This window comes from Myzus persicae, unplaced genomic scaffold, assembly GCF_001856785.1.
Source record: "Myzus persicae strain clone G006 unplaced genomic scaffold, MPER_G0061.0, whole genome shotgun sequence".
Classification (NCBI taxonomy): domain Eukaryota; kingdom Metazoa; phylum Arthropoda; class Insecta; order Hemiptera; family Aphididae; genus Myzus; species Myzus persicae.
Window position 1 is genome coordinate 396,949 of NW_019100582.1, and position 14,512 is coordinate 411,460.

The 14,512-nt window shown below is 31.2% G+C and overlaps 1 protein-coding gene across 2 annotated transcripts in view; it reads right to left on the minus strand.

Annotated features, from left to right (window-relative positions):
* The window catches only part of LOC111034999 (carbonic anhydrase-related protein 10), a 264,532-nt gene that overhangs the window by 200,471 nt on the left and 49,549 nt on the right, over positions 1 to 14,512 (minus strand). For both annotated transcript variants that reach the window (XM_022316479.1, XM_022316473.1), the window contains exon 2: positions 13,697 to 13,776. In XM_022316479.1, the coding sequence (XP_022172171.1) occupies positions 13,697 to 13,766 (70 nt within the window). In that variant the 5' untranslated portion in view covers positions 13,767 to 13,776. The remainder of the gene's footprint in view (positions 1 to 13,696; positions 13,777 to 14,512) is intronic.

The window sequence follows — 14,512 nt, forward strand, 5'->3', positions numbered from 1 at the left end:
ACAACTTAACCTCTAAAATAATAAACACAGTATATGTGCTGAAGCGTTTAGTGCAACGGATTATAATCCTGCAGTGACAAGACTTGAAGCTGGTGTCCGATTAATAATTGTCATCCTTTATACCGTCGACGTGTTTACAGGGATTAAATGTAATAATTATCTGAAGCATTACCAGAAATGAAACAATCGACGATTAAAAATCATTTTGAGTCTATAGTTTTGATTAGGCTGCGAGTAAAATATAATATGCTAATATTATGTGATACCGTCAATCGGAGTCCGTAATAAGAACTGGTGAAAGGGCGCAGTGAAAGGTCAACGAAGCAGCCTCCGCTGGAGCTTAAAACCTTTAAATCTCAAGTTTTTGATTTGAAACATTTCAAAAATTAATTTCGTTGTATAAAGACAGAGCTCTGGTCATATTATGTAAGTTATTAGTGGATTAAGTTTTAATAAGATTTATTTTATACCGTTCATTACCGGGTAAATTTGCGTAATAATTATAATATTATGCCAGTGGTTCTAGAAACGCACGAATCCTGTTGATTGCAATAATTTATTATGAAAGGACAAAACAAAAGGAACAAAAAATTAATTTCGAAAATTGTATTGCCTAGCACCGCATAAGCGGGTATTTAGTACAATCATTGGAGGCGAGTTATGAAATTGAAAGTACAAAATATGATAAGCTAAATGTTTGCCACTTCGCTTCCGAGAAAACAATATTACAATTTCATAATAGATAATTCCTATGTTCTTTAGGTTTTTATTTTTTTATTTTGGTGGACTTGTATAATTTTTATAACTAATTGATAAATTTCACGACAATTTGTAAACTATTTTGTGATCAATCATATTATTAATATTTCACAGATGTCAACATTAGATAACCAAGAAGTTTTATGAATTTTGGTTACAACAGCTGTCCAGTGGTGCAACTTCCAACGTCTTTAATTTAATTTTTAGAGTATTATGGCATGTAGTGAGTGGTCGTGAGTTAGCGCGCAATTATTACTGAAAATGAGAAAATATTTTTGGCGAAATATTGGTTAGTTGTTATTAAGTCTTGTTGCATTTTCATTTTATATACCTACGTGCAGCACCATAAAATTTTTCTTTCTACGGACATGATTCGTTGATCTGAAATATTGAAAATTATTTTTACAATCGGTTTTTTGGGGAGGTAGAGTCTGCCTCCGAGCATCCCGACCTACGTTCACTAATGCAAAAATAATAAAATCGATCTAAGCAGTATAAACATATTATATCTGTTTCTAAAGTAGGTAATATATGTGTATATATATATACCTATATGCTCGGTAAGTATATTTTGTTTGCGCACGAAATGCGTTCGATGGTAATTTACTGTCTTTAAGTGCCGGTATCAGTTCGAAAATTTTATTTATTCATCATCGACACACATCCGACCAGCGGGGACGTCGTCGTGCGCGTTCATTACACGTGAGACGCACTCGTCGGCGGCCGACAAATCGGTCGGCTGTATACATATACAGGTAAGCTTGATATATAAATACATAGTACTTACAGCACATACTAAGGCACCTGTATACATCGTAGTCTACCGGAAACGTTTTTGGACTATGACGTTTTCGCATTAGGCGGTGATAAATTTTCCGGAAAAATTTCGTACGTTTACGTGCGCCTCGGGCCACCCACCCGCCCACCCGTGTGCGGGACTGCGTGGGTCGTATACGCGCGTGTTGTGCCCCGAAACACACGCATGGGACCGTGTCCCACACATAGATGATAGTGTGTAATACCGTATACGTAATATGAACCCTGTGGGGAAAGTTTGCCGAGATAATGAAAATTCCGCGGAAAAAACGCGGCATGGTCTCGAAAAACACGTGCGAGAAAATTAAACACCCGCTCTAACCCGCCGACGTGTGGGTGTAATAATCATTTCGAGGCTGGAATTCCGTGTCTCTAAAACTTAATAATATAAACGACAACAAATTTTTTTTTATGTTATCACTGTAACACGTATGATATAATAAAGACGTTCAGTTGTAGCTCTCGGCTTCCATGCTTCCATAATTTAGAGGACGACCGGCAAAGGTAGTACCTACAACATGATATTTTGTAAATTTAAAATTCTAGTATAATGGTGGTAAGTACCGCACCTACGCCGCCGAAGGCGTTACATATTGATAAACTAGAATTTTAAATTTACAAAATATCGTGTTGTTGGTTTTTCCATATATATATATATATATAGAGATGGGTCGAACTCAAAACATTTGGTCCGTAACCGAATTTTTTAATCGTAACTCGAACCGAAAGTACACAATTTTATTCGATACCAAACTGAACCAAAACCGTGCTTTTGAATAATAAAAGTCAAATCAAACTTTTTAATTTAATGTTATGCCGAATGCCGAAATTACCAATTTAAGAGTCGCAGTCATAACCACGAATACATATGAGTGAATGTCAAATTAGAGACTGCAAGATAGCTAAGCATAAAATAACTAAAATCCATAATAGAGAATGTTGAAAACAGCTAAAGTATATTATTTTAAAATAACAAATGACAAAAAACAAATGACTTAGCTATTTTGCCGTCGCTATTTCGACATTCGCTTTTTTGGATTTTTGGTGTTCACGCGATAATTCAATTTAATACTTTTCAAATTTTAAACTAAATTTAGTAATCTTAGTAATCGGCTATCTAATTTACATCTATTTGCATCTAATCGGTTTCATAAATACAATCATTAAGTATTACGAAATACAATAGGTTTCGTCGATAAAACAGAAAAACAGTCACAATTTAAATTTAAAAATAAAACAGGACACGGAGGTATTTTGTTTTATACGTCAATCAAATTTTTTCCGGAGTTAGAACCGTTTTGGAATTCAGAATAACTATAGAATTTTTAACTTTTTTTCCAGTTCGTTATTATTGAAATTAGGATCCAAAACACTTAAGTTTGTGGTTTGAGTTATTACTTCAAAACAGACCCACCTCGAATGTGACTTAAGTAAATATATAATAATATATATTACATACGATTAAATGTGTTTTTAATTTAAAATCAGGAGTTTGGATAGTTCTAAACATTATTTAAATATTCGCCGTAGTGTTGTACCCAATTTTTCCAGACTTAGTTTACCTATAGCACTGGGAAACACCTAAAAATGTAAAATTGACAGTTGTTTCGATATTTGTTTTTTTTTTTATTTTGTCACATGGTATTAATATATGTTATTTACCTTAATTGTTTAATTTTTTTTTTTTTTTTGGTCATTACTTATTTTCAAACAGGTGTCCGGATCTCATCTAAAAACATCATGGTGACCCTAGATATGGGCCCGGTATGTAGTAGTATGACCACGGTATGACGTGCTCGCGTTTGCCGGTATACCTATTAATATTATAATGACGTATGCGTTATAATATCATTACGATTACCCACCGAAACACTTGGACGGAAATCGAAAAAAATACACACTCAAACACAATATTTTCATTCGGAAACACTGTGCGCCGCATTATTGCAGTGACGTTTCAACGGCCATCGTCTGCAGAGTCGCCTTCAGCTGTTATTGTAGCAGAGACAATACAATACTGCAATATACCCGCCGTATATATAGTACCGCATATTAATTGTTATTATAATTGTTGTGATTCGCTAAAATCCAAAACAGGTACGCGTGAAATGTGCGATAACAATAATAATTTATACACGCGCGCCTGCAACAGTGTGCTATAATAATAATAATAATAATAATAATTATTATTATTATTGTTATTGTTATTATTATTGTTTCGCGTACATCATCACCACGGTCGATGTTTACAGTCATGCGAACGGAAAATCTCGTCTCCCCGGCTCATTATTCGCCGTTCGTTTTAATACCGACCCGACGAGAGTGCATGGGTTATCCTCGCACACAACGTTTGTGATTCAATCGTGATTTTGCAATAGCACGATATCGTATTATTACATTACTCTAATATAATGATATTATTATAGGCGAATAGCAATATCATAATTATTATCATAATTACTATTATTCGGAACTCTCGGCCCGTATTATCCGTTATACGCGATAATGCAACTATATAGGTACAGTATTTACTCGATAAACCGCCACTCTTTTGACCCCCGTCGTCACTCTCTGCGATCCGCCAACGTCGTGGAAATTAAAAAAAAAACGGCGACCTACAACACATTACAGGATGCTATTTTCAATACTTCCAGTGAACGGGTCAGACACTGGAACCACCCCAAAAATAACCGGTTTTGGAACCAGAGCCCTTTGAATGTTGGAAACTTTCCGTTCGAAAGCAGACACAACCTGAGCAAATTGCTTCGACTGATTTGGTATTATATACAACATGGACAGGTTTTACCTGTCTACCATACATAAACGGATTAGTTCGATCTGAAACGAATCTCGATGAACCGAGAGATTCGTGATCGTGGTAAAAAATTAAATGTCATTTTTATTGTAACATTACCTGGGCAATAGTTTGTAAATAAAAATATAAGTAACAATATAGCGACTACTATAACAATAAATTAGTGTAAAAGAATAGGTTAATTCGCCGAGAATAGAGGAAATCGAGTTTTTATAGTAATAATAGTATACGACTCGCACATTTTATCTTACATTAATTTCTTTTTTGAAAACCATAAATTACAGACGGTGACTAACAACGACCTTATCTCAAAAAAAACTAATTTTTGATTTAAATACCATCACTGAAGATTGAATGTATCACACATACGTACACACAATGATTGGAATCTGAGCCATCATACATATTTAAATGTATATTTTAAGTTCGAATGTGTTTTGTTATTTTTTTTTTTTTTTTAGAAAAAAAATAATTTATGTAACTAGAAAATACATTTTCCCGTGACCAGATTAGTAGTTGATTTGGATACTGTCAACGGTTTTTGAGGAATTAGAATTTCTGAAAACTTTCACTTTGACTTAATTTATTAATTTGACCTAAAGTTTTTGTATTGGCTTTAAGAATATTTCAGGCTGTAAAGTACTAATTAAAATTCCGCAAGATTTTTGTTGAGTAAACTAAAAATGGCTCTCAACTGATTTCAAACGATTTGAACGATACCCTTGACCTGGAAATCTTTGATCTAAAATTACTTTTTCTTAACAGTCGAAAGAATCGAGATAAACCTTATAATAAACATGACACATACATTTCAAACTTCGAAAAGTTATAGCGAATGATATAAACTTTACGTTACTACCATAATAGTAAAACATAATTGGCCAGAACTAATACTTTAAGAGTGGACGATTGTGACAAATATAATAACATTATTTGATTTTTTTTTTTTAATTTCGATAAGTTTCATAATTTCAAAACTATAGGTGAACTAGTTACCTATTCGATTTTTGAATTCGAAATTTAAAATAAAATCACTTGTCTTTAATGACTTACAACGCAAACATATGCGTCGATCTTCATTCAGCAAATGTGAAAAAATTATGCGGTATTAAGCAGGATTTTAAATAGCTTACACTTCGATTTATGATAGTGAGATGAATTACAATTTCGATGTTTCAGAAATGACATAAAAATAATTACCATTTGATCATGTGAGAAATCGCTTAAGTGTCCATCCCCGTAAAAACTATTTTAGAATATAATAATAATATGAAGTTTAATAAATATTGTTACTATAATAACAACAATGAAAACTTTCTTCTAATCATTTTTGTTACCGTTAATTTATTATTATTATTATTTGTCTTTTTTTTTTAATTTAAAAAGTTTATTTTATGTATTTCACATTAACAATAATAAGTCATTACGAGCAACACCTGTTAAAAGTTTCGTTTCCAGTTTGACAGTTATTATAAACGTGTATATACAGTTTTGTATCATAGGTACGCGAAGGAAAAAAAACTGATCTACAGTTAAAACGTGACCGACGATTTTGTTCAAAAATAAAGAAAATATATACCTTTCGCAATCGTAATGCGCGATAACCCTCGGCGGCTGTAATACAATACGAATTATAATAATAAGTAATCATATAATACCATCGAATTAAATAGGTGCTTCAGATAAGAAATTAGTGTCGGTTGGGCAACCCGAGTTTTGAAAACGAACTCGACAAAATATTACGCATTTTAGAACTCTGCCCCGTGGGGAAATAATAACTACACTTATTCATTACACGACATCAACCATAATCATTGATCAATTGAGGCGAACGTAACATTTCGTTTGAAATTTGCTGATAAATTACTAAGTTTCTAAGTAATTTGATACGTATGATGGTCACTTCTCAGATCTGCAAGAATCCGCTGGAGAACGGTACATTTTCGTTTTTCACCTATTTTTTTTCCTCGTTGTAAAGTTGTCATTTTTTATCTATACACGTTTATTGCATCATAGAACAGGCCCTATTGATATACTGAACTACTGCAGGCCACTAAAGTGTTTTAGTTATCGAGTACCCAATGTTTCTGACACTCTTTGGCTGAAAGGCAAGCAGATAAACCGAGAATTTCCCGCCTTCTCCGTACAGGGCTCATCTTCATCGTTCGATGGAATAACGACATATGGACAAGTGGAGGTGTATGAATCCGTAAATACGAAATCTACACAGCTACACAAGCATAAGATCATAAATCATAATAAACAGATATTATACGGTAGAAATAAGAAAAGAGATTTAATTTAGTTTACTAATATTAATGAGCGTACCTGTGTAATTTTCAATAAAATCAATAATTTTCTCCCCCCATTGCGGTTGTCAATTATTACACTACACGGAACTTGTTACAAGTATATTATGGCATTACACGTAATCTGCAAAATGTTGTGCCTATAAAATTTGTTTCTCAATGAACAAATCAAACAAGTGTCATTGAGAACTCACAAGGATATAGCTGGACAACTCAATTAAGTGCCGCCATTGATATATAAAACCACCAGAGGTGGATAACTCAAATGAGTACAATCTCGAGGTCAGAGAATTTGACTGGTAGTTATAAAAAGTGCCGTGTTAATGTCTCAGGATATGCGACCCCGTATTCCAATTAGTAGACTTTGAACAACAAAAATATGTGCCAATCTCACAGGTGTGTGTGTGTGTGTGTGTTCCGATATACAAATCAACACCTAAAATCTGATTGTATGTGCTTATTACGAGGTTCAAATAAAAGGATAGAAAACGTTGAAATTTCTGTTGTTGTTAATCCGCGTATGATGTTTCCGACTCACGCACTAAACAAAAAACTAGTTTTTGAAAAAAAAAAAAGATATTCTGATTTTGTCGTAATTATGAAAACAAATAATCCTTCGCAGTGCTGAAGAAATTGTCGTATTTTCGTTTATTTTTTATATGGGAGGATTTCTATCGTTTCATTGATTGAATGTATCTGTGATCAATCGCGTCGTTAACTACCAGCTGAAAAAGCTGTACTTGCCTAATTGCAGGGTTGCAGTCGAGCTACTCCGCCACCACCACTTTTATGTTTTATTTTATTGCTAGTCCTAATAAAACGATTCGAGTTGTGGTTAGGTGGAAAACTGGTGGAAATTACACCCCTCTCCTATTTATTAAAAATAATTATCGTATAAATATTTTTAATTTAAGTGCCCCCCTTTGTACAAGAGTTCTGGATTCACCGTTGTACGTATACAGCCATATAGGTACTGTACATATACTAATAATAATTTGACGTTGTGCATTGGTATTAATATGATCCGATGACGTTCCAATATCGATCCTCAGTATCCCTCTATATTAGTATGCCTAATATTGTACACGTCATACAACTTGAACATTTTAAACGCAAACCCAACCCATAACACGCGTTTAAAGGTTGAATGGCCCTCCACCCTCATTATATCTTATGTCATTATTGTGCAACCCAAGTCGTGTATCCGTACAATTATTGTATTGCCGAAACCATAATGCATACATACAAACAGGCAACAGCTAGTATAATAATATCTAAACGGACTGCACCGATGGGTAATATGTGAAACGTAAAGTGCATGGAAAACCAATAACCTTAATTGGAGATATATAGTTTATAAACATTGAATAAATTAAAATTTTCATGGTGTGATACGGTTTTGTTTAGGTCGTTTTTCTCAAAGATGGACAACTTGATGTCTCTTGACTGTTGAGCTCCTCTTCGAGATTACTTACGATTTCGTAATACAAAAAAATACTCGAAAAAGTCTAGTATAGAGCTGAGCTCCAGCCTCCCTGCATATAATCTAAGACGCTAATTGTGCCTCGGATGTAAGTACTTTATAGCTTCGATGTGAAATAGTAGCTACTACACAGTGTAAAATAAAATTGTGAATACGTTTATTATGTATATAATATACATAAGATACTATGGTTTCGATAAGAAGTCGGTTTATTTTTTTATAGTTTCATAAAATAAATTTTTTCTAAATGCTGTGTGGGGTATCATTTGAATGTAATCAAAATTTAAATGTAATATACGAATAGCAACAACATAATATTTTAGGTACGACAAAAAATACATTTTAATTAGGTACATAAATTATTATAATATTATTATTAATACTATCAACATAGGCGCATATAGTTTATTTTATGAACTTCTTAATAATTATTATAATTAAATATATTATAATATTTTGTACATATTTGAAGATAACTTATAGTTTCAACAAGATGTCGCTTTCGTTTGAATAATAAATGAGCTTAAAATGTCGGATTGCCTGTATCGATTTATTTTATGATGTAGACTATTTTTAAAGTATCTTATGTACTTACATTTATAAGTGTAATCAAATTGTCGGAAAAAAATATGTAAATATAGTCTCATCGGGGTATCAGCTTTCTGGCAAGGGCATAAACACTTCTAAATATCAAAAAATTGTGATAATTTTAGAAAACATGTACCTCGATGTTATCTGATATTGCTAAGTTGTGACGGATAAAATTTTCAAGATATCTTTATAGTACGTTGGTTTTTATTTCGGACAATCCATAATATATAAATCCTAATTTAAAAGTAATATTTAAGCAATGTTATTATGCTGTACTTAAATTCAAAAAATAATCCAAATCGTTTTATACACATAAGTAGGTAACTGACATTTTAGAGGTATAAATAATTTTTATCAAAATATCAATTATTAGTAGGTATCTATTTAAGTCTTGGAAAACGATGAGTAAACTATTACAACTCGGAAAATATAAAAATTGTTAAAATCATTACGTATACTAGAATTTTACACTGCCAAAATATTATCACTCAACCGATAGGTACCTACAAAAAGTATACATATTTTTTTAATTAAAAATAAAAATTCTTAAAATATGTTCTCGTTAGAAACGAATTTTTTTTTTTTTATCGAACTATATGAATAAAATTAATATTTGAAAGCGCACTAATTTTGATTAGAAAATCTGACATGCAATGATCTAAAAGTGGTTTTGCTACCTCTGATACAAGTAATTTTTCATGTAGGGACATATTATATGATTTATGCCTACATTATATACGCATTATATCATATATCAATTTGATGAATTACTTATTTAGATTTGGATTTTCCTAACCTAACCTTACTTATTGGTACCACAAGTATCACGGACTTGTGATGATACCTCGTGATTATGTTTGTTTTTATGTGTGATGAAAATGTTAAGAAAGAGGTAGCTCAAAACCCACACTACAATGCGGGGGAATCAGCTTGAGAGTCAAACAGTTATGTTATTCAACCGCTTCAACATTTCAGCACTTAATAGGTTCTGGGTGATTGACCTTGTCACTTGCCACGACACAAAGGTGATAGACAACCTATAGACACCTATATGGGCGATAGACAAAGGGCTGTTATTGGATCAATAATGACGGGTACTGGTTAAGCTTAAGATTCTACGGTGGTTGTTTAGAGCGTATATGTGCATCTGAAACTGGCCCGAAGGGAAGTTTGTTTGGTATACCAACTCAAAGACCACACCAGCCTGCAACCAGGTGTAAAATGTTTTCAACAAAAACAACAAAAAACAATTTTCTATAGAAAATTAAGTAAATATGCGATCGACTTCATATCCATCAAACTACATAGGGATCAAATAATTATTGTTGATCTCTATCAGGTAACCATTTTCGGTTTATTATCAAGTCAGTAGTTTTTTGGGATATTAAAATATCAATTTTCTGTTAGAGTCAAATTTTGAAAGGATTTTAGTGAATATAAAATGTGTAATGTTCGTATGATTTTGACAATACAAAATTGTATTTTAAATATTAAACGACTTAAACAAAATAGTATTATGTTGGCCACATGTTCATGATGTACGTTTATTATAAGGTAATCTAGCAATAAACAAATAATAAATACATACAACGCGTATAAAACACGATTATAACATCATAACTATATTTTTATTCAACAGTGTTCACTTTAGTTAAATAAAATAATATAATGCCATCAAACATTATATTAAAAACATCATCTTTTATTTTAGGGGTGGTATTAGGTAGCATGTTGAGTTCAATGATGAAGAGAATATAAATAGCATTAGCTGAAAAAGTGCGAATAACCCGTCAAATCCAGCGATACCAAATCATTCCTCGAAACCAACTCAACAAAATACTAAAAAAGTGACCTGGAGTTAATAGTGAAATAGCATAATAGGTAGGACTGAAAAAAACAACATTTCTATATAGAAATTATTAATAAAAATAAAAATAAAATGCTATTCGTTACCATCTTTAGACCTTGTCACGGCACACTGGTGAAATACAACCTATATAGCCACCTAAGTAGACATATGGACGATTGACAATATACTGTTATCGAAGAGATAATGGCATGCAAAGATAAATCAGATGTAAAATTTGCGATGCTGAGGCGGCCGTGTAAAACTTATGAATGTATCTGAAGCTGGCTGAAGAGAACTTTGTTTGGCAGACTGACTCAAAAACAACACCATTCTGCATTTCTTACCAATGTTTTATAATATAACCACAAGCAACAACCTCCTATTCCTGAAGAAAATTAAAGGATAATGGGATCGACTCATTATCTATCGCACTATAAATATACATTTTATGCTTCAATCTCAATTCCTAGATAATTAAAACAAAAAATGTTGCTTTTCAACAATTAAATATTATGTTCATCTTTTGTTATATTGTATAGAATATTTCTGAAATATTCATTGATGAAATAATAAATATTATACTTATTGTAGTCGGTTAAATGCAGTGTTAATTGTTGAAGTTTGGCTATCCTCTATAGTAGAAAACTTAGAAATTGAATGCTCAAAACATTTTATTCGTGTAAATGCACGATACAAAAATGTTCCATAGATGTTCACTCAAATATTTACAATCCACACAAAGAATAACAATCTTTACTTTACTACCATTATGTACACACTTTTCAGTTATTAGTCGATGAATGTATTAAGGTTTATTTAATTTTTAAATTAAAATTTATGTATGCAAATTTTGAAAATGAATTTCATTAAGTCACTCTTTCCACATGACTGGAAATTATTAATTAAAGTTGTAGGTTTCATTTTCTACAAATCTGGTGGAGAAAAATACAAACTTTAAGACTTAGTAATGAGTATAAGAAAAATTCTGAACTTAAAATATTTTTTAGGATTAGGTACTATTATTAAGATTAGACGAAGTTGATGATTGTTTTCTAGAATTATATATATTCAACCAAATTATCAACAAATACAAGAATTTATGGATTATATAAATAAATATAATAAATATATTGACTCGGAAGCAGTTCCCCTTAATATTTGGTCAAATTTCAAACCATAAACAAAGAGAATAATGAATGACTCGAATCATTTCAGGCTCAGTTAAATTCAAATTTTTAATCAGCGGAGCCTAACTTACATCAATTTCTTAAAGTCTTTATAACTGTAAAATCGATAATTACATAATTATAAAAATAAGAAGTGGGCAGAACAAAAGTAAAATAATTTTATTGAAAAAAAATTGTATTGAAAAAAAAATTATGGAATAATTGACAGGTAAAATAAATATATTTTTAGTTTATACAACTCTTTATTTTAAATTTGTACAAACCATGTGAATTGTTTAATATTTTTTTTGACATTTTACATAATCAGCGAGTTCTTTTATTCCATAATTATGCATAGTGTATTATAAACTTAAAAAAAAATTTTTAATCGTACCTGTGTTCTAATTTATGTACCACTGACAGTCCTGTAAATATGAGAAGGAAAATGTTTTTTTGCATTTAACTAATTCTTAACTAGAGTAAAACACAACTAGTGTACTACCTAAAAAAATCGTATACCTTACTAGATTAACTGACTCTATTTCCTGCCGTATTTCTAGTCAATACATTTTCATGATATTAAGCCATGCAATTTCTGTCAGAATCAAATCTTGAACTGATTTTCTGAACCTTTGACGAATTTCCTGTATACTAAGTGTTTTTTATTATTCAAAATTGTATTTTAAACATTAAACGATGCTGTTATCAAAATAGTATTGTATTGGCCAATTGTTTATAATGATTGTTTATTATAAAGTTATCAAGCAATAAACAACAAATAAATAAATATAACACGTAGTCTTTTATCACTATTTATTTGTTATAAATTCAATTCAGCAATATGATCGTCATCCGGTGGACGATGCAATAATATTGAGTCTGTTAGCATAATAATAATGACGGCCCGACCTATTCAGATTGGTGGAGGCCTGATAACAGGATTCATTTTGGGTTATATGGCACGGGGACAGAGTAAAAGGTACAAACAAAGGTCGCCGAATAGAAAAAAGATACCGAAAACTACAAATCCAACGGCAAACCCAACCACGGCGACGCCGAGGAAATTACCGTCAGCATCACCAAAACCGATGAAATCTTCAAAATCGTGAAATCACCACACAATAGTGTATATTGAAATATATGACTTTTACATAACAAAAATATATTGCTGAAAATAAAAAATATTTGCAATAATAAACAAGTTGTGATTAGCTATTACTTATAAGAAATTACTAAATAATCAATTATTCATAAGCCTAAGTATAGGCGGTAACACAACACAGTTTGCATCGATCAAAAGCCGAATCATCGTGAATATCGTAATGCAAAATATCTACTGTTACAGCTCGTTGTGAAGTGCACCAGTTATTTAATTCGATCTATTAACATAATATAAGAGTGTTCGTTACAGTACAGCAAAAGGACGTCACGGCCATGGACAGTTTAAACGATTAAACGTGTTATTGTTTGAGCGAAGTAATGATGTGGAAAGGATTTTTCGTACGTGACAATACTGGAAAACGTGAGGGATTCGGAAAACGGATTAGAGAGATGGTAAATCGGAGTAAATTCAGATTTAACGCGATGTTCCCACATAAATTATTGACATTTTATTTACACACACCGTCATTGAAAATAAACACACCAAATCAAACCAGAACGTTCTCGGTTACTTAAATGTAATACCTGACATAATATTTATGGTTATAACCTATCTATATTGTAGTGAAACGTGAGTTTGTTTAATTTTTTTTTCTCCAAGAAACACTTTTTTTTTACGGTCTGTCGTTTAAATCCATACCACGACGTAATAAATCTGACGAAAACACTTTTTACCTACGATTATGAAATATTCATAGAAAAAAAAACTATTCTACGAATATATTATTATAATGGTCATAGTCTTACCTGGTATGATCGTTTGTAGAAAAATCCCGGCCGCCAAAATTGATGGTAACATAGCCATAGACGAAATCATCAGAAATTATCTAAAACAAAAACGTCATAATAATTTTACAATATTTTATTATATTAAATAATAGTATGTTACGTGAAGGAATCAATTAATTAATATGACTAACTGTACTAATTAGATAATTTTACTAATTTTTGTGCGTTATTGCTTTTTACAATGTCTTGGAATCAACAATATGGGTAAACGAAGCATTTTTACAAAAATAAGTAGTAGAAGTTAATAAATATGTAGCCTGATTCGGTCTCATCGTATTCCAGGTACTGTGTACGTATAAAAATGATTAAAGATTTTGATTTAAAATTTTATAATTGACTATGAGTTAAGCATTATTTTTAATTTAAATTATTTTTAGTCATTTGATTTCTATATTAAGATCAGTAGCATGACATAAAATATGAATTTACTCTAAAATAATTCTTGAATTAATGTGATTTTTAAAATGTTTTCTGAAATTATTATTAAGCCATTTTACAGATGGTGATAATATACAATAATAGTTTTATAACCTTTGTTAAATTGTCAATAATATTTTTTTTTTTCAGATAACAATATCCTGCGTATAAGACTTGAAATCCTGCAGTCTTGCAAATATATTTTTTTTTAATTTTATAAACCCTTTTTTTTTTGTTCAAAACTTGTTTAAATCTTTAAAGAAAACAATAACATTGTATAAGTGCATTACTTTGAATTTATAGGTCGTAAAAGCCCTGAGGTTTCGTCAAATTTATTTTTACGAAATATTTCATTTT